The sequence below is a fragment of the Tamandua tetradactyla genome, chromosome 7 (assembly GCF_023851605.1).
Source record: "Tamandua tetradactyla isolate mTamTet1 chromosome 7, mTamTet1.pri, whole genome shotgun sequence".
Classification (NCBI taxonomy): domain Eukaryota; kingdom Metazoa; phylum Chordata; class Mammalia; order Pilosa; family Myrmecophagidae; genus Tamandua; species Tamandua tetradactyla.
Window position 1 is genome coordinate 35641495 of NC_135333.1, and position 21410 is coordinate 35662904.

General features: G+C 43.1%; 1 protein-coding gene across 6 annotated transcripts in view; it reads right to left on the reverse strand.

Annotated features, from left to right (window-relative positions):
- The window catches only part of TCF20 (transcription factor 20), a 152476-nt gene that overhangs the window by 60762 nt on the left and 70304 nt on the right, over positions 1–21410 (reverse strand). For all 6 annotated transcript variants that reach the window (XM_077169060.1, XM_077169059.1, XM_077169057.1 and 3 more), the window contains exon 2: positions 960–6644. In XM_077169060.1, the coding sequence (XP_077025175.1) occupies positions 960–6608 (5649 nt within the window). In that variant the 5' untranslated portion in view covers positions 6609–6644. The remainder of the gene's footprint in view (positions 1–959; positions 6645–21410) is intronic.

The following is a 21410-nucleotide window of genomic DNA, read 5'->3' on the forward strand; positions in this document are numbered from 1 at the left end:
GAAATTATTTCAAATCCAGAGCTCTATATTCAGCTCTCAATTAAGCATGAGGGTAGAATAAGGACACGTTCAGATTTCAACAAATTTACCTCCCAAGCACCCTTTCTCAGAAAATTACTAAAGGACAAGGTACTCCACTAAATGAGGGCCCATACTAATAAAGAAGACACAGGACTCAGAGAACAGAGCATGTAATAAAAGAGAAAAGTATAGGATGATGATGATATGCTTCAGGACAGTAATTATGGAACAGACAGAAAGAATCAGTAACTTACTGGAAAGCCAGAGTTAGGAAGATGTGGTCCAAGAAAATACAAAATGAAAATGAAAACAAAGTAATTCATCCCAGAAAAATGAAATTTAAATTGTTCAAATTTAAATTCAACACAAGCTATTTGGGAAAATGGACAGGGCAAGAGAGAAAGAGAAATAGAGAGAGAGAGAGACAGTGTGTGCTTGTGTTTTGGAAGGAGTTAAGTGCTAAGTTTCCATTTTCTATAAAACAGTCAGATGTCTAAAAATGAAAAAAATCAATCAATAAATTGCAGTAAAAGCTTATGATTTAGAAACAGAGGAAATGGGCAGAGGCAGCAAATTGTTTGAAACTGCTGATAGTGAAATGTTTTTGGGGTAAGGAAGCAAGTTTGAAGACGGATGCAGCAGGGACCCTTGTTTAATCAGCTTTATAGCAATATGACCTATGGACACATATTAGCAATAAAAAGAAAAGTTCCAAATTACCTGCTTCATTTTCGGTTCATTATTTGGACCTAAAGCTTTAATTTGGAGGAATAATCATGCGATATTTTAAGAATGAAAGGTTAAGAAATTACATAATGTAAACAAACAAACAAAAAAGGATAATAGGTAAGGCTAAATTAAGTAAAGGTGGAAGAAATGGAATAAAATGAGGGTAACTACTATAAAGAGAAAGTTGATAAGGGATTTCTCGTACTCACCATCTCTCTAGCTATTTCCAGCGCTTCCTGCAGGCCATAGAGCCTGCCACAGACCAGGTAGATTCCATTGGCCCAGAGAATACAACCCTCATGGACCCAAAATTCATTGCTGTCAAGAGGTAGTTCAGGAATTTGTAACTCCAGCTCAGGGCCACCTTCTGAAGTGGTGGGCACGGAGGGTTTTGAGTCCAAAGCAGTCTTTTCGCTGCTGCCCTCAGTGGTTGCTTTTTTACAAGGGAGGCCCCTGGACAGTGATCGAGGGCCTCCGCCACAGTCTTCTGAGCGGTGTCGCCGCTTAAACCTGGGGTGGGCAGCCAGGCTCCTCTGCTCCTTCTGCTGTTGCTGCTGCTCTTCCTCCTCCTCAGTGTCCGTCTTGGAGCCATTAGAAGCACTTTTGTGCCGTACCTTAACTTTGCTCTGCATTTCCATGGCCCTCTTAGGAGGTGGATTTTTCGGAAGAGTGGCTGCATAATCTTGGGGATAAAAGGGTCCAAAGAGGTCACCCATGTTCCGATAACTGGCCCACTTGCCACACAGACAACAAACTAGGTGCCCCATAACAGAAGACTCTGTCACAACCGGTCCCTGTAGCATAAAAGATGAAGCTGGGAGCACCTTGCTTTCAGTGCTGCTGGGTGGAGGGGTCAGTGACCTCTGACCCTTCCGGCCTCTCACCAATTTGGTCTGTTCTTCTTCTTCAGCATTGATGATTGTACAGACGGCTCCAAGTTCACACTTATTTACTACATGGATATAAGGGAAAAAAGACTTGTTCTTGGCATCAGTTTTATCCAGTGGCTGGGTGGCATACTTTAGCTTGATCTCAGGTTCTTGGGGTTCTACAATGGGAACTGCTTGTTTGGTTTTCCGCTTCCTTGGCTGCCCCCCAGGTTTCCTTCTCTCCCTCCTTTGCCTCTGCTTTTTTGGCTTTGGCTCTCCATCTGCAGAACCTTCTGGTATCTGACAGGGCTGTGGGGGGGGAGGTGGTGGCTGCTGTTGTTTCTTTTGCTTATTCACACTACCAATGGGTCTTCCCTTCTTCTTTCCTGATGGGAAATATCCCTTTGGAGGAAAACCCTCTTGTTTGGGTGAAATTGTCACTGTATCATTCTCCTTCTCTTCAGCCTTGGGGTTTGCCTCAGGAGCCAATACTGGAGATACATTCTTTGAGTCAGGAAAGAGTAAAGGTGCTGTCCCACTCAGGGAACCATCTGATCTCCCTTGGTTATTACCAGATTTCTGTGAGATTGTGGATATCATGGCACCAGGGGGTTCCTTTCCAGCAGCAACCGTTTCTGGATGTGTCTCTGTCTTTACTTTGTCATCCCCACTGCTACGCCACTCTTCTGAAGACCTTGGAAGAGGCTTTTCTATGTTCAGCTCCTGATTTGTTGGATTGACTAACTCAGATACCAAGTCACCTTTTCTTTTCTCCATCTCAGCTTCTTGGGCAGCAACACTCCCACCATCAGGAGGTCCACTCTTCAAAGATAGTATGTCATCAAGAGTAACTGTGTCTCCACCAGCCTCTGCACTGTTTGAGGATGCACTCCTTCTTATATTTGGAGATGTGATCTTCTGAACTATAGCTTCTAATTTCAATCCCCGACCTTTTCGTGGGGGCAGTATTTTGGTCTTAGCAGGGCTTGTGAGGGTAACAGCAGGGCAGTTTCTATTATCTGGACTTGGAAGATCCTTGGAGGATTCCCTCTTAGGGATAGACTTGATATCCTGACTGTGAGAAAGATGGGCATAGGAATTGAATGATTTATCAGCTCCTTCTTTTGATGGGGGAAGGAGGCGCCCTTTATCTTCAGTGTTACTGTTCTTCACATCCTGTGACTGTCTTTTACTGGGAATGGGAGAGATAAAAGAACGGACACGTCTCCTCATGATTAAGGGGTTTTGAGGAGAATGATCCTCCTGACCTGGGAGCCTTAGCATAACACTGCTAGGTTTGGATGACTGTGTTGACTCAGCCAGTCCATGTCCATCAGTTTCATGGGGTGGTCCATATCTCTTTTGATTAGACATTCCTGGAGGACCACTGCTTTTGGCCGGAGAATTTTGCCGAGAAAGATCCCAACAAGATTCCTGTAACTTCTGGGAACCATGCTTTAGTTCGATGCCTTTGTTAGGCAGACCATCACTAGACAAGAGACAGCGCCCAGCTTCCTGACTGCTGGGGTCATGGTAAGTCCCTACTGGCGGGCCATACATCATACCATCTTTGTCATTTTTCAGAGGGCTCCGCACTCTGTCAAGAAACTGTTGCTGCCTTGGGCTCTTCCGTGGTCCCTCCTGCCTGTGCTGTGCTGCAGCAATTACTCCCTGGGCAGAACTGCTGCTCCAGTCTTTATATTCCTCTTGTTGTTGTTGGTACATCTGTCTCTTATAATGCAGCTGAGAATTCAAACCTGCATTAGGGTCTCCATAAGCATGAGTCCGAGTGTTTGTGTGATAAGCAGAGGCTAGGCTTTCTGAGTTGGGAGAAAAGGGAGCATGTAAAGAACCCCTGTTGGCCCTCTCTGAAAAGGTCATGTGTGGGTTCATGTGATGAGGGTCGCCTCCTGGGCCCCTGCTCCTCCCAGGAGACATCTTCAATTTTTCTGAAAAGTCATGATACTGAGAAGGAGACCGACCCCTCATGCCCTCCCGACCACCAATTCTGCCAGGGACCCGCCGCATGGGTGTGGGTCTACTGTCTTGTGGACCATAGTCTGACATGGAATCGTGAGCTGCTGCTCCAGGGCTGGCATTACCCCGGTAAGACTCATGTTTGATGCTTGTTGGATGGCAGTGGTCTCCAGATTTCTTGTTGTTGAAACTAGCTTGGGATTTGGATTGCTCAAAGTCTTCCTCTTTTATCTGCCCACTCTGGGATTTCAGCTTTGTTTCCATGGATACCAACCCACCTGGAAGAATGACTGACTGACTTAAACTTGGATTGAGACGTTCATTCCTCCCAATTCTGGTGTCAGCACCCATATGTCCCAGTGAGTGAGCCCCTGGCTCTCTGACAATCTGTCTCAGTGGAGATATATCACAGATCACTGATCTTCTTTCAGAGAGAGAACCCCCTGGCTCATGGGCTGATGACTGAGGCTCTATTTCAAACTTTCTGGGAATTGGATAGTCAGCCAAATTGATCTGCTTCATTTCAGAAGCTGTGCTGCTGGACTTTCTCTCCCAGGGGCCCCAATGGGGGTTTTCTAACAGAGACCCTATGCTTTTATTCAGAAGGCCCCTGCTAGTTAATTCATTAGTTTGACTAACTAAGATGTTGGGCCTCATGGCTCCTTCTAGGCCACCAGCCATCCCTTGATGCTCCTGAGTACTCCGAGAATATCTCCTGTCCGGGTGGTGGTGGTAACCCTGAAGCACTTCTTGCAAGAGGCTGGGGAACTTCTCATTTCTACCCTTTCGTTCCCCATGGCCAGTGAAATCTCCCTTTTCTTGTCCTGTAGGATACTGAGGAAAACCACTGACATTTCGTGGTACTGTTGGCCCAAAACTATCTTTGTAACTATAGCGCAGGCTTCCAGGAGATTTGCTAGGCTCAGTCCTGCCTGCAAAACCAGGACCCACTGCAGAGTGCCCACTCTGGCCATTTCCCTCTCCATTATGGTTGGAGTTATTATCTCCATTCTTGTTTCCTTTGCTCCCTCCCACTGGAGCCTCAGACTGTGAAAGTGATGTATGGCTGGTTTCCTTTGCCCCGCCAGTGCTAGGTGGCCTTTGAGTGGCTATAGGATCATCCTCTTGGGAGCCTTTATCTTGTCCACCTGTCTTTTCTACCCGACTTGCCATGGCTTCCCGGGAGACAATCACCCCAACTGTCTTCTCATTGACTTTCGTGTTGCCTTCAGATGACAAAGGTGTATCCTTAGTACCTGGTGAGGCAGTCTCTTCTCTTGCTGCAGGACTGGTACTGAGTCTGGGTGGTTCATTCTGAGTACCTTGCGCTGGTGAGGAGATAGCTTTTTCTGAGGCTCCACCCTTGTAGGTGGTATCAGAGCTAGTGCTCTGACCGCTTAATTGCCTCACTCTCTCGCCTTGATCCTCGGAACTGCTAGAACAGCCTCCATCCAGTGACTCTGCCATAGGGGACTTCAGTTGTTCTTCAGGCTGTGAAGAACCTTCGGAGTTTGTGCAGCTGTCTGCTTTCTTGGAAGATGAGGAGGGTCTCTTGGAGGTCTTCTTTTGAGGTGTCAGGGCATCAGAAAGTAACATGTGTTGGACGGTATTAGGAAGATTGGCCACCTGCGTACTCAGGGCACTCAAGCTACTCAATCCAGGGTCTGTTAGTCGCTTTTCTGGCACACCTTCTAGTCCAAACCCTTTAAAGCCTGCAGTATGAGAATTAGGACTGGGCATCATTGATGGGGTTGGACTGAGTTGAGGCATTAACTGTAAAATTCTGTTTCTGGAACCAATGGGTACACTGCCTTGCCCACACTGGAGATTCTCCCCACTTTGCATGAGAGGTGAGGGGGTAGAGCTACAGCTTGGAGACTGAACCACAGAGGCAGCTGGAGAAGGGTTAGAAATGGGGCTGAAGTTCTGGTGAAACTGCATGGGGGACCTCACAGGAACCTCAGGCTGGTTGTACTGCCCCACTTGGCTTTGGAGGGGTAGCTTGGTAGCAGCATTGGTATACTGCATCACATGCTGAGGGGGATGTTGCTGCTGCCCCTGCTGCTGCCCCTGCTGCTGCCCCTGCTGGGCCCCTTGTGGAATCTTCGCCTGTTCAAAATTTTTCATAGATTGAGGTTGATAACTATAATTTGACTGTGTTCCATATGCCTGTGCATTAGAACCCACATTATGTCCTTCAAACTGAGAACCAGCATTCACACTGTAACTGCCATCATAACTCTGTCCAGATTGGCTGAAGCGTTGTGGTGAAGGGAAGGAGGAAGAGGAGGAGGAGGCAGAAGACTGGTAGTGTTGGCCAAACTGACCCACTCTTAACTGGTAACCAGTAGCAGACGATGGCAGAGTAGAGGGCCGCTGCATTGACTGTAAGTGGGAGGAGCCGGATGCTGGCTGACCAGTGGCTTGTGGCAGAGGCTGATGCGACTGGTAAAGCTGCTGTCTCAACTGCTGTACCTGCTGCTGCTGCTGCTGGCTGGAAGCCTGCTGTTGGTACTGAGCACTCCCTGGGGAGAAAGGCCCTGTGTAATCCTGCTGATAATGAGACACACCACCAACAGCAGAGTGCTGTGCTTGAAATTGGCCCACATGACCCTCACTCCCATACTGATTGCTAAAGCTGCTCCCCTGGGGGGGTCCATAACTCTGCACAGGCCCAGAAGGCCTTCGTTGAGGAGGCTGTGGGGTTCCTGTCGTCACAGGGTCTTTGTTGCCTGCCATATAATAAAAGTCTCCAGCTTCTTTCCTGAAACCCTGGTAGCCTTGATGGCCAGAGGTCTCACTAGCCATTGCTGCAGTAGCAGCCGCTGTTCCTCGCCGTCCACCACCACTGCTGTTGCTACTGCTACTGCCGCTGCCACCTCCTCCCCCAAAATTCTGGAACATCTGGGCCTGACGAGGGCTGAACTCTTCAATCCGGGATGAACTGTGTACCTCCTGGGGGTAACTCTGCTGGTTTCCGTGGTAACTGCTTTGCTCCCGAAAGGACTGCATACTGTTCAGCAGCACAGCAGCAGGCCAACAGCCCTCCTAGAAATGGGAAGAAAAGAAAGAAAAATATTAGACAAACACCTCTTCAGTACAAATAAAACCAAGTTTAGATCATGGAGGAGATAAGATAATTCAGATGCCCAGAATGATGCTGAATGGTTTGAATTTCTTCTTCTTTTAGTTCTTATCCTTTCCATTTCTGATAATGTAAGTAAGAAATCATCTAAGAATGGGACAGAAGTCTATGGAGGATGAAAAGAAACAATCTCTATACAGACAAATTCATTATAGTAAAAACCTCATTATTAGATAAATGAGACCCCCAAATTCAACTGTATTAAAATATAGGGCTGTGTTATTATGTCTATAGAAAACAGCAATTTTTAAACAAGTCTTCCAGTTACTATGTATGGGGGTGTTTGTGTGTGAGGAAAAACACTTTCCTTTATTTGCTTTCATATATTAGATTGATCACTGAACTGAGAGTCTCAAATGATGCTGGGGCAGTCACTGAAACACCCCCACCCTGCCCCGACTAAGAAACGGACTCACCTAAGAACAGAATCCAGTCCCTTAAATCCAAAAGCTCATCACTGCAGGTTTGCTACAGCTACTAAGTGCTTATGATGACCGATGATCCCTTAAAAGTCACGCCTTATTACTGTATGTATTTCTCATGCTGCAGTCATTCACACAGACTTTGGGGTTCACTTCATCTTGCCATGTAATTGTGCTTAAGGCATCCCTCTCAACCACCAACCCCAATTTCCAAGTACAAAAGGGGTATAGGCAGTCTGAGCCAGAGTGTAGCAGTCACTGCTCTACCGCATTCCTCCTAAGGCCTGCAAGATGTTCCAGCACTTTTAACTTCCACATGGTCTTTTATTTGCAAATCTAATGGCATTCACAAAATTATCATTGACCACTACTGTAAAAGAAGGAAGAGAAGCAGTCATTTTGAAGGACAGTAAAAAGATACTAGTGGTGGGCGGGGGGAGAATCATCAAGCTTAGGACCTAGACACCTTTCCCCAAATTATCTGACTGAGCCAACACTTTGCATTATCTTTGCTAAAGCAGCATCCTCTTAATTAACTGAGAATAGATTTTATTTCACCTTTTGCCTGGGACTGTTCCTTTCCAGGATTCAGAGATGAATAAGACAAAGCCAAAGTGCTTCAAATGTCTTTAAAATCAATTGATTTAAAAAAGAACTTTGAAACACACAGGTGGAAGGGTGTGTTTCTAACAAAGTTTTCCTACAATGCTTAATGAAGCTAGTTTAGTTCCCTCACGGGGGAAGCGGAAAATGGAGTTGCCTGTAGGTAAGTCACTTACCTTTTTAAGAGGTCAGTCAGATACCATATTTCAAAAGCCTCAGAGGCTCCCTATCTCATTCAGTGCAAAGCCAGTCTTGGAGGCTAGATTCCCTCCCTTCCAATACCTCTCTGAACTCATCACCTACCATGGCTCTGCCTTTGCTGTCTAGGCTATCTCTTTCCTTCCGGAACGGGCCAAAAGCATTTCTACTCAGGACCTTTGCTCTCCTCTGTGATGTTCTTATCCCAAAGCCACCTAGCTTCCCCCCATCCCTACCTGATTAAAGCCTTCCTATTTATAACAGCTAACTACATACTCCGGCCCCTTTTCCCTCTAGTGCTTATGCTCAACGACATATATATATACTACTTGTTTGCCATCTGTTTCTCTACCACTAAAATGTAAACCCCATGAAGGGCAGAGATTTTGTTCCCTGCTGTAACCCTTGTGTCATGTGAACAAATAAATGTTAAAGAACTGGTCCTTGGAGAAGGCTAGAACTTACATATCCAGAGAAGGGGGTGTGGAGGTGGGATGGGAGGTGGGATGGGATAGGAAGAAGATAAAACAGAATATGATGTAAAAGCAGAGTTGGAGGATGCTGAAAGACCCTGCCTGTAAAACCCTTAGGGTCCAGTACTAAGGGAAATATCCCAACTCAGGTCCACATAAGAATGGTGAGCAACCCTCAAATTCTAAAAGCTCGTCCCACCTCTTCCTGAAACATTTTAAGTCTGAAACAGTGCAACAAGGGTCTACTTCTGTGATAATAAATTGTACTATAAAGTCACAGGATCCAAATTAATCTTTAAACATTTAAGTACAATCTCAGAATCTAAAGAAAAGCATTCCTCACCCTTCAAAATGCCTCCATAGGAGACTGCTATTTTCTTTGTTCCAGTGAATCTGCTGGGGCAACAAACACAAGCTATCTGAGTGCTGATTATAATCCCCGATACTGTTCTGGCACTTTACATGCATTAATTTATTTACTCCTCACAACTAATATCCTCATTTTACAGACCAGGAAACTGAAACACAGAGTTCAGACAGTTTCTGAGCTGTGGGGCTGAGGGCGAAGCTTGGCAGCCTGCCCCCACAGGCCATGTTTTTAATACTTTGCTACCCAGAGTTTCTACAACCCAGTTGGTTGGCAGTTGCCACTCTCCTCCTGCCAAAGATCAGCCTTGAAAGTGGCTTCCTAACCTATGTCCCTTGCCACTCCCCCCGCCACAAATCCCCTCACACTGTCCCCAGCTCGTCCCTTCCTCCACTGTTTCTATCTTAGTTCTCAAGGTCAGTGACCGTCTCTAGATCAAAAAGAAGGACCGAGGAGTTAAAATGAACCAAAAGATTAATCTGGCAGTTGAAACTAATCAAATGCTTCCTTAAGAGATAATCTCTCTATAAATAAATACTTCACATGTTTAATTAATCCTTCTGCAAATAAAATCAGGTTTCTGAAGATCTGAGTGTATCAACCATGTTGCAACCTTGTTCCACATTTTCCTTAAACAGGAGCCACTAAAAGCTAGATACCTGGCCTCACTGTCTGGTTGGTTGCTGGGAGAACCCATGTCTGGATAGGGAAAATAGATTTGAGTGCCACAATCCTTTCTGAAATCTGTTCTCAGCTCTTCTCTGTAGATTCCATGTTCTGCATAATGCCCTTCTCCCTAGTTATGGTACTGGCTTATGGACTAGAAGAGAAAGAAAAATTCACCACCAAATGTTTCCTGCAAGGGAGTACCAGTCAAGTGAAATAGTCTCAGTGTACATGAAATGTCTTACTACCAGAAGGTGGTTGCAAGTTTGCTCTTTTAGGAGTTCCAAGTAAGCATTTAGGAAAACCAAGTACATCAGCAATCGAAAAACATAAACCTGGACAGTATGTTGTAATTTTAGCATTAGTAAAGAAAATCTGACATTCTAAAGGAAGTAAAAGTTACCCATAAGGAATTTGTACATATATTTAGAATACGAGGTTTGCCAATGTGCTTACTCCTGTGAATGGTCACAGGAGGGTTGTGAAAGTATACCAGCTGGGTCTACAGCCTAGTGGCTTCCTGTACCATGGCTTCTTCTCTCCACCCTATCTGAGGGCCAGCAACTCTGCCGTCTTACAGAAAACTACCAGCATTAGCTTTCTTTTTCCTTCTTCCTTCCCATGTCCAACATACTCCCACTGCCCAAGCCATTTCCTTTTCCCCAAAGTCCTCCAAATTGTTATCACAACTATTTCCTTTCCAAATACCTGCTTCTTCTTTCATTTTGGGTTTAACCATTGATTTTTCTGCTTATCCCCCCCCACACACACAAGCCTTAAAAAAAGTCTCAATCCTTAAGATAATAACAACCCATATGCCTCTCATTTGATCCCTGTATTCTCGATTTGCCTCTCAGGCTTCACTGCCCTCTTGCTTCCAGACCAGTTTTGCTATTAAGAGGCGGAAAGAGAGCTGGATAGAGGAATTTATTCTCCTGGCTCCCATTCCTCGGTCACTGAGTCTGGCTGAGGTGTTCTACCAATGGTCACAGCTCTAGTCACACAACACAAACAGGTTTTGTATACTCTTAATTCTTATTTTAAAATCCTTCATACCTTCATACATTCTTCAGGCTCCAGAACTGCTTCCTCCTCTTGCCCTTCAGCCCAGAGGTAATAACAACTCCCTGCTATTGCTAGCCTAAGAGACTCCACTTTCCTGCGGGGTTTCCCTAAATGTTGCTCCTCCTTTGTAGACAGCCCCTTGAGTAACCGCTAAGTGAACAATTTAGTGTCATAATCACTCTCATATCAGAAGCTGGGAGCTACCCTTCCAGAACCCTTTCCCAGTATGGTTCTGGGCTAGAGTTTAACAAAGAGAAGCATGAGAAAGATTTGGAAGGAGGAAGAAAAAGAGAGCAAAGCTCCCTGACCTTAACAATCCCAGTTCTTCCAATAATTTTGTAAACCCTTAATTCTTATTTTAAATTCTTCAAACCTGGATTAGAAAGACTCCCTTTTCCTGAATGAACTCTGAATGATACAATTAAATGCTCCTCAAATTACCCAGTCTGAGTATATCCTCTGTTTTATACTAGGATCCTGACGGAAATCTTATCCTATTTCTAGGATTTCAGAGTTAGGCTATTATCACATGGAGAGTAAGAGACTTCTATTTCATGTAATATGGCATGCCAGAGGGACCAATAAATTCTCCCTCACCAAAACACACAGAAATGTCAGGCAAAATGCACAGCCAAGCTGCAAGAAAGAAAGATATGCCCAGGGTTCCAGACTGAATGAGCTATTAAAAACAAAGCAAGGATGGGATGGGACAAGGTGGGGTCTACAGTTTATTAACCATAGTGCAAGGTTTTAATGACCATTCAGGGACAGAATACAAGGTCTCCGGCTCTATGTAGGTAGTGGTGGTGAGAAGAAACAGTCACTTCTCGCTTAAGGACTCTGGGCAGTGTCATCTGTGGCTTGAATAATTTCTATAAAGATGACTAAACACATTTACTCTTAGGCAGTCACCAATTCATTTTCAACAGCAAAGACAATATTGTTCTTTCCCTCAAGTGACCTAATTTCTCAACCTCAAGGAAAACCTCAGTCATCTTTCAGATATCCTAAGAAACTTTGGAATAACCCCAAATTCATCTCTTACTTTAATTATTTGCATTTAAGATGTTACCAAGTCTTGTCTTCTTTATTTTCTGAATTTGTCTGTTACCTCTCCATCCTCATCACTGCCATTTTAATCTTTCTTGAACGAGAACAACATCTCCAGAAATTCTCTTTCCCAGCACCAGTCTTTGGGAAGAGGTTTTCTTCCCCTGCTATTTTGACGTCATCCTCCCCACATGCCTTGAAGCCTCTGGTATCTTCCCAACATAGCTCTTATCCTCAAACCTGATCTGTCAGTCCCTTCCGTGCCACTGCCTTAATCTCACCATGGGACCTTCTTGGAAGAATCCCTAGGCCCAGAAATCCCTTCCTGCTATGTCAGATCATATGACTCTGAGACCCTTAAAAGTTCCTGAAATGTTATCTTCTCTACAGCTCCTTCTCAAAGCAGAGAATTTGTTGGCTTTTCCCCACTGAGTAGAAAATAAACTTCATAAAGTACATTCACTTTTAACTAGTATCTAAGGTATATACTATTGATGTAACAATAATAGAAAGAAAGCAGTTTCTTTCTATGAGTCAGGCACTGTGAGGTTTTACATATATTTCAATTCATGAATGAGAAAAGAAACCAGATAAATTATGTGACTTGACTAAAGTTACTCTTCTAGGACATACTGCAATTGATACTCTAACTAAAATTATTTTCATTCTAAAAACCATGTTCCTTTTTTTCACTACAGTACAAATGAGCAAGGAGTACCCAAACCCATGTTTTCTAAAATCCTGACAAACACTTGGGTCAGATTTATAACTGTGGCCCTCATTTATTTACTGCCTGTGCCACCTCATGCTATGCACTCTATGAGGCTTCACCCAGATATTATTAACCCGTTGAATCACCATCCCTAAAAAGCTTAACACTCCCTTTTGTAAACTGAGGCTCAGAAAAGTTAAACAAGCAAGACATTCATAAGTAAACAAGTGGGTTATGAGAGTTGTCTACTCCAGAACCCAGTCTGTATTTTTCACAGAAGTCTTCCTTGAACCAATACCAAGACATCTATTCTCACAGGGAAGTGCTATGGATAGGAATCTTGAAATTTGCTGGAACTAGGTTGACTGTGCCTGGATTAAAGGTGTCATTTTTTCAAGAGTATGCAAATGAGGGATCTTCCTAAAGAAACTGGTCAGGCATAAAGATCTGCCACATTATCCAGCCAGCGACTGGCTATTTCATATTCTATGCCCTGTATGTAAATGGTAGAGCCCAGATTTTCTCAGGGACTGAAAAGAATCTCAGTCTAACTAGGCCTTTGGATTTAGATGCCGTGCTGATGGTACTGTACTGGCCTGCTCTCTGGCCTCAGAGTCAAGAAAGGAATGTGAGGGCAGCTTAAGGAACCAATTCAGTCAAAAGTTCCCAAGTTCACTTACCTACAGGAAAAGAAACCCATCAGAACAACTCAGATCTAACAAGTCTGCTAAAATCAAAAAAAGAAACACACAGCTCTCTGAGTGTCAGAACCTATATTATATTAGCCATACAGGCTACCAAAAAAAAATTCCACCTTCACCATTATCAAATACAGGCAGGCAAAAAGTAGGGCAGGGTGGCCAACAGTGGCACAGTTGCAGAGTTCTCACCTGTCATGCCGGAGACCCGGGTGTGATTCCTGGAGCTTGCCTATGTCCAAAAAAAAGTACGGCAAAACTTTATTGCTATTACATTTTTCAAAAAAATTGAAAATAACCCCATCTGGTAAAGTCAGGGTGAAGCTGGTACAAATAACAACAAAAAGCAACAGGAAGTAGTACAATTATTTTCTGAAAAGCAATTTCATAATAAAAATATTCATACCAACTGATGTAGTAATTCTAGTTACCAGAATTTTATCCTAAGGAAATCTCAACACTAAAAACCTAAAACCCAGAGTATCAAGATATTTACTCCAGTGGTATCTATGAGGGAAAAACTGGCAACTACCTAATCTTTTAACATTAGCAAATGATTAAGCAAAGTATGCATAACTACTCATTGAAATAGTACACAATCAGGAGAAACAATCACAAAGATTGTGGTACCATGGAAAATGCTTATTACATATAGTCAGATGAAGACCAGTAGTTTATAGATTCATACCTGTCTATGATTCCAATTATCTAGAAATTAGCCAGGGCAAAAGAGATGGGTACGGGAAAATGAAAAACTTATGACTATCTACAGTAGTAAATTGTGGATACATTTTTCTTCACATTTCTATTTACATTGTTTGTACAGAGAACAATCACGTTAAAAGTTACATTAATCTTGACTTCCGGGTCAAGATGGTGGCTTAACAATGTGTGCATTTTGGTTCATCCTCCAGAACAACTACTAAATAACCAGAAACAGTACAGAACAGCTCCTGGGGCCACGTCAGTGACCTGACATACAGTGTACCCCAGTCTGGACCAGCTGGACCGGCTGCAAGCCCCCAGAGAACCGTGAGTTCCCAAAGCTGTGGCGGCCGGTGGCCGGTGCGCCTCCCCCACAGGCTGCTTCCCAGAGGGGAAAGGAAAGGAACTTTACCAGTAGCAGGGACTGAGCACAATCAAACGCCAATTGTGGAATTAATTAACAAATTCTGACTACTAAAAATAGGCCCCCAGCTCAGGTGAACCTGGTCAAAGGAGAGGTTGCTCATTTTTGCCCCAGCACCAAGGCGACAGGGCTGACGGAAAAAGAGGGGAAAAAAAGAAAGAAACAGAGGTTTTTGTGGCTATGTTTCTACAAAGGCTTGACTGCCTTTGGATATAGTGGCAGGACTTGTCAGGCTGCAACTGCCCCAGACATGGGCAAAAGTGAGCTCATTTGGGGGCTTGTCTGGAGCCTGTGCCTTCCCAGGGGAGGGGTGAAGCCCAACTCAGGTGGAATCCCTCCCTCAAGGAATTCAGACACCAGGGCTTGGTAATTTGAAGCCATTAAAACCAGCCTACAACCTCTCCTCTGTCTCCACCATGCCCCCCCCCGCCCCCGCAGGGAGAATCTGCCAAAGTTAAAGGTACCGCATCATCTTATGCTGGTGGGACCTGCAGTCAGACAAGCGCCACATACTGGGCAGGATAAGAAAACAGAGTCCAGAGACTTTACAGGAAAGTCTTTCAACATGCTGGGTCTCGTCCTCAGGGAAAACCAACGCAGGTGACTCTTTCCTTCTGACGGGAGGCCAGTTTGGTCTGGGAAAATCCAGCTGGGGTATATAATACCTAAGTAGACCCTCCTAAGGGTGGGGGAGAAAAGGCACCATATACAAGCAGGGCAAGAAACAAGAAAACAAGAACTGAAAAATTCTGCTCTGTTAAACAAAATCTAAGCTAGTGGTCCAGAAAAAGCTGAACTGAATGTCAAGGAACAGACAGACAACAAATTCATCCAGCAAGAAAACCCTAGGTAAAAGAAGTGAAAACAATCTCCAGAATAAACTAATTGAGGTAACGAAATGCCTAGACGCCAGCAAAAAAACAACAAATCACACCAGGAAAATTGAAGATAGGGCCCAGTGAAAGGAACAAACCAACAATTCAAATGACACAGGAACTGAAACAATTAATTCAGAACATACGAACAGACATGGAAAACCTCATCAAAAACCAAATCAATGAATTGAGGAAGGACATAAAGAAGGCAAGGAATGAACAAAAAGAAGAAATTGAAATTCTGAAAAAACAAATCACAGAACTTATAGGAATGAAAGGCAAGGTAGAAGAGATGAAAAAAAACAATGGAAACCTACAATGGTAGATTTCGAGAGACAAAACATAGGATTTCTAAACTGGAGGACAGAACATCTGAAATCCGACAAGAAACAGAAACTACAGGGAAAAAAATGGAAAAATATGACCAGGGACTCAGGGAATTGAAAGACAATATGAAGCACACGAATATACGTGTTGTGGGTATCCCAGAAGGAGAAGAAAAGAGAAAAGGAGGAGAAAAACGAATGGAGGAAATTAGCACTGAAAATTTCCCAACTCTTACAAAAGACTTAAAATTACAGATCCAAGAAGTGCAGCATACCCCAAAGAGAACAGGTCAAAGAGAAAGAGATTATCTTGAAAGCAGCAAGAGAAAAGCAATCCATCACATACAAGGGAAGCCCAATAAGACTATATGCAGATCTCTCAGCAGAAACCATGGAGGCAAGAAGACAGTGGGATGATATATTTAAATCATTAAAAGAGAAAAACTGCCAACCAAGAATTCTATATCCAGCAAATTGTCCTTCAAAAATGAGGGAGAAATTAAAACATTTTCAGACAAAAAATCACTGAGAGAATTTGTGACCAAGAGACCAGCTCTGCAAGAAATACTAGAGGGAGCACTAGAGACAGATACGAAGACAGAAGAGAGAGGTGTGGAGAAGAGTGTAGAAAGGAAGACTATGAGTAAAGGTAAAAAGAAGTAAAACTAGATATGACATATAAAATCCAGAAGGCAAAATAGTAGAAGAAAGTACTACCCGTGCAGTAGTAACACTGAATGTTAATTGATTAAACTCCCCAATCAAAAGACATAGTCTGGCAGAATGGATTAAAAAAGAGGACCCATCTATATGCTGTCTCTACTCAAAGGACATGAGGGCAAGGACACAAATGGACATTTACACACCAATGTTTACAGCAGCATTATTTACAATTACCAAGAGATGGAAGCAGCCAAAATGTCCATCAACAGACGGTTGGCTAAACAAACTATGGCATTTACATAAGATGGAATATTATGCAGCTGTAAGACAATAAAGTTATGAAGTATGTAACAACATGGATGGACCTTAAAAACATTATGCTGAGTGAGATTAGCCAGAAACAAAAGGACCAATACTGTATGGTCTCACTGATATGAACTGATATTAGTGAATAAACTTGGAATATTTCGTTGGTAACAGAGACCATCAGAAGATAGAAATAGGGTAAGATATTGGGTAATTGGAGGTGAAGGGATACAGATTGTGCAACAGGACTGAATATAAAAACTCAGAAATGGACAGCATAATACTACCTAACTGTAATACAATTATGTTAAAACACTGAATGAAGCTGCATGTGAGAATGATAGAGGGAGGAGGGCTGAGGCATAAATGATATCACAAAGAAAGATGATAAGGATTGAGATGGTATAATCTAGGAATGCCTAGAGTGTATAATGATAGTGACTAAATGTACAAATTTAAAAAATGTTTTTCCATGAGGAAGAACAAAAGAATGTCATTACTACAGTGTGCTGAAAATAGATGGTAATTAATATTTTAAAATTTCAACTTATGTGTGAGACTAAAGCAAAAAATGTTTATTTGGTACGAATTTATACTTTGACTAGTGAGTGCATCTCCTAATATATCTTATGTAGATAGTTGATTGAACACCTTAAGTACATGGAACTTAGTATAGGACATGAGATTTTGTTGGTTTGTCCAGGTGATGCCCTGATGAATCTCAGTGTGATCTGATCAGTGAGTGGGAAATTATCTGCAAAGTCCCCTTCGGGGAATGGTGAGAACAGGGGAAACTCAACTTCCCCAAGTAGAATTCTTGATATTCTCACAAGCAGTGTGGGCAACCAAAGCTATAGGCTGAGCCCCCAGTCTTATGAAACATAACCCCACAGGGGATACATCAAGCCTACTTAAAATTGGGCCTAAGAGTCACCCCCAAGAGAACCTCTTTTGCTGCACATATGTGGCCTCTCTCTCCAGCCAACACAGCAAGCAGACTCACCACCCTCCCCGTGTCTACGTGGGACATGACTCCCAGGGGTGTGGCTCTTCCTGGCAACATGGGACAGAAATCCCAGAACGAACTGAGATTCAGCATCAAGGGATTGAGAAAACTTTATAGACAAAAGGGGGAAGAGTGAAATGAGATAAAGTGTCAATGGCTGAGAGATTCCAAACAGAGTCGAGAGATTATCCTGGAGGTTATTCTTACACATTAAGTAGATATCACCTTGTTATCCAAGATGTAATGGAGAGGCTGGAGGGTACTGCTTGAAAATGTAGAGCTGTCTTACAGTAGCTATGTTTCTTGATGATGATTGTATAATGATACAGTTTTCACAATGTGATTGTGTGATTGTGAAAACCGTGTGTCTGATGCTCCTTTTATGTACCTTGTCGACAGATAAGTAGAACATTTGGAATTAAAATAAATAATAGGGGAACAAATGTTAAAATAAATTTAGTTTAAAATGCTAGTGATCAATGAAAGGGAGGGGCAAGGGGTATGGTATGTAAAAAAATTTTTTTTCTGTTTTTGTTTTATTTTTCTGTTGTCTTTTTCTTTTTCTGAATTGATGCAAATGTTCTGGGAAATGATCATGATGATGAATATGCAACTATGTGATGATATTGTGAATTGCTGAGTGTATGTGTTAGGAATGTTTGTGTTTCTTTCTTGTAATTTTTTTTTAATAATAAAAATTTTTTTAAAAAATTACATTAATCTCATTTAATATATATACCCCTTAAGCCATCTCAAAAATATCTTTGCTCTACTGACTCTCGCTGACAGCAGAGTACTTTTCTGCCCAATGGGAAGAAAGGGAGGCACAAGACCCCGCAAGCTCAGAGGCAGGCAATGTAGGAAGAATTTGCCAGGGGGAGCAGATGCTCCAGGAAACCTGTAGCCAACACCACGCAAGCACCTCAGTCCCCATGGCGTCCAAGGGTACTGTGCATACAAAATCAGAATTTGGCCTAAAAAACAGCTGAATTCCACACCACAGTGTATAGACAGGCTATTTTTAGATACAATTTCAACAATCAAGAGGCTACAGAATCCTATCAATTGCACACTTCTGTAATTCTGGTACCTAAGTGCCATAAATTTGTTTCTGGAGAAATGGAAGACGCCTTGGCCCTATCACACAGCCCCAGACCTGGTCAACCTATTCACAGGGATATCCCAGCATCACTCTGGATGACCACATCTGTGAGAAGCAGGATAGCCAAACAATTCTTAGAAGGGGTTGAGGAGAACGGTAGGGGCAGTGGTGTCTCAGGGGGCAGTAGGGGATTTCTGGTTCTTTTCCCTAACTATTGAGCCCTAAGGGATTTTGAAATGTCAGTGAATGGTATTCACAGACAGATAGATCAGAGAAATCAATTAATGCTATCTCTTTTCAGTTCATAATCGCATCAACATTTAAAAGATACTGAAGAGGACTTCCAGAGAAGATGGCGGCTTAGTAAGACGCGCGGGTCTTAGTTCCTCCTCCAGAACAGCTACTAGAGAAGTGGAAACAATTTAGAACAGCTCCCGGAGCCACGACAGAGACCAAGAAGACAGTGTACCCCATTCTGGAACGGCTGACTGGCTGGGAGAACCCGCTCCGGTGAGATCGCCGAGGGGCGCGGGATTCCCCTGGCCGGAGTGGCAGGCGTCGCTCCCTTCCTCCTTCCCGGGCCGGCTGGGAGAACTGGACAGGCGGTCCCCTCAAGCCGCGGCGGCTGGCGCCCCCCGCCCCCACGCGCAGTCCCCAGACCAGCTTGGAGAATTGGATCGCAGATCCCCAAGCCGCGGAGAACGGTGACCGGGATCCCTTCCAAACACGTGGCTTCGCAGTCCGGCTGGGAACGGTGGATAGACACTTCCCCAAGCCGCGGTGGCTGGCGCCGCCCCGCCACGCTTGCTGCCCCGGGCCGGCTGGGAGATTCGGATTGGCACTCCCCCCAGCCGCTTTGGGTGGTGCCCCCCCCCCCCCAACAGCAAGAGTTTTCCAAAGCTAAAGGACCCACAGCATCTTTTACTGGTGGGACCCGCAGATAGATGAGCGCCACGAGCGCCACCTACTGGGCAGGATAAGAAAAACAGAGCCCAGAGATTTCACAGAAAAATCTTTCAACCTGCGGGGTCTTACACCCAGGGAAATCTGATTAAATGCCCAGACGCCAGCAGAAGATATCGGAGCACGCTCAGAAAATTGAAAATATGGCCCAGTCAAAGGAACAAACCAATAGTTCAAATGAGATACAGGAGCTAAGACAACTAATGCTGAATATATGAAAAGAAATGGAAACCCTCCTCAAAAACCAAATCAAGAAATTGAGGGAGGACACGAAGAAGACATGGGCTGAACAAAAAGAAGAAATAGAAAAACTGAAAAAACAAATCACAGAACTCATTATGGGAGTGAAGGACAAAGTAGAAAAGCTGGAAAAAACAATGGATACCTACAATGGTAGACTTAAAGAGACAGAAGCTAGAATTAGTGAATCGGAGGATGGAACATCTGAATTCCAAAAAGAAACAGAAACTATTGGGAAAAGAATAGAAAAATTTGAAAAGGGGATCAGGGAACTGAAGGACAATATGAAGCGCACAAATATACGTGTTGTGGGTGTCCCAGAAGGAGAAGAGAAGGCAAAAGGAAGAGAAAAACTAATGGAAGAAATTATCACTGAAAATTTCCCAACTCTTATGAAAGACCTAAAATTACAGATCCAAGAAGTGCAGCGCACCCCAAAGAGAATAGATCCAAATAGGCGTTCTCCAAGACACTTACTAGTTAGAATGTCAGAGGTCAAAGAGAAAGAGAGGATCTTGAAAGCAGCAAGAGAAAAACAATCCATCACATACAAGGGAAACCCAATAAGACTATGTAGATTTCTCAGCAGAAACCATGGAAGCTAGAAGACAGTGGGATGATATATTTAAATTACTAAAAGAGAGAAACTGCCAACCAAGACTCCTATATCTAGCAAAATTGTCCTTCAAAAATGAGGGAAAAATTAAAACATTCTCAGACAAAAAGTCACTGAGAGAATTTGTGACCAAGAGACCAGCTCTGCAAGAAATACTAAAGGGAGCAGTAGAGTCAGATACGAAAAGACAGAAGAGAGAGGTATGGAGAAGAGTGTAGAAAGAAGGAAAGTCAGATATGATATATATAATACAAAAGCCAAAATGGTAGAGGAAAATATTAGCCAAACACTAATAACACTAAATGTCAATGGACTGAATACCCCAATCAAAAGACATAGACTGGCAGAATGGATTAAAAAACAGAATCCTTCTATATGCTGTCTACAGGAAACACATCTTAGACCCAAAGATAAACATAGGTTGAAAGTGAAAGGTTGAGAAAAGATATTTCATGCAAATAACAACCAGAAAAGAGCAGGAGTAGCTATCCTAATATCCAACAAATTAGACAGTTATAAGAGTTTTACATTTACAAATGTAAAACAGTTAAAAGAGACAAAGAAGGACACTATTTACTAATAAAAGGAACAATTTTTCCTTTTATTAGGAACAATTAAACAAGAAGACATAACAATCATAAATATTTATGCACCGAACCAGAATGCCCCAAAATACGTGAGGAATACACTGCAATCACTGAAAAGGGAAAGAGACACATATACCATAATAGTTGGAGACTTCAATTCACCACTCTCATCAATGGACAGAACATCTAGACAGAGGATCAATAAAGAAATAGAGAATCTGAATATTACTATAAATGAGCTAGACTTAACAGACATTTATAGGATATTACATCCCACAACAGCAGGATACACCTTTTTCTCAAGTGCTCATGGATCTTTCTCAAAGATAGACCATATGCTGGGTCACAAAGCAAGTCTTAACAAATTTAAAAAGATTGAAATCATACACAACACTTTCTCGGATCATAAAGGAATGAAGTTGGAAATCAATAATAGACGGAGTGGCAGAAAATTCACAAATACGTGGAGGCTCAACAACACACTCTTAAACAACGAGTGGGTCAAAGAAGAAATTGCAAGAGAAATTAGTAAATACCTCGAGGTGAATGAAAACGAAAACACAGCATATCAAAACCTTAGGACTGCAAAGGCAGTGCTAAGA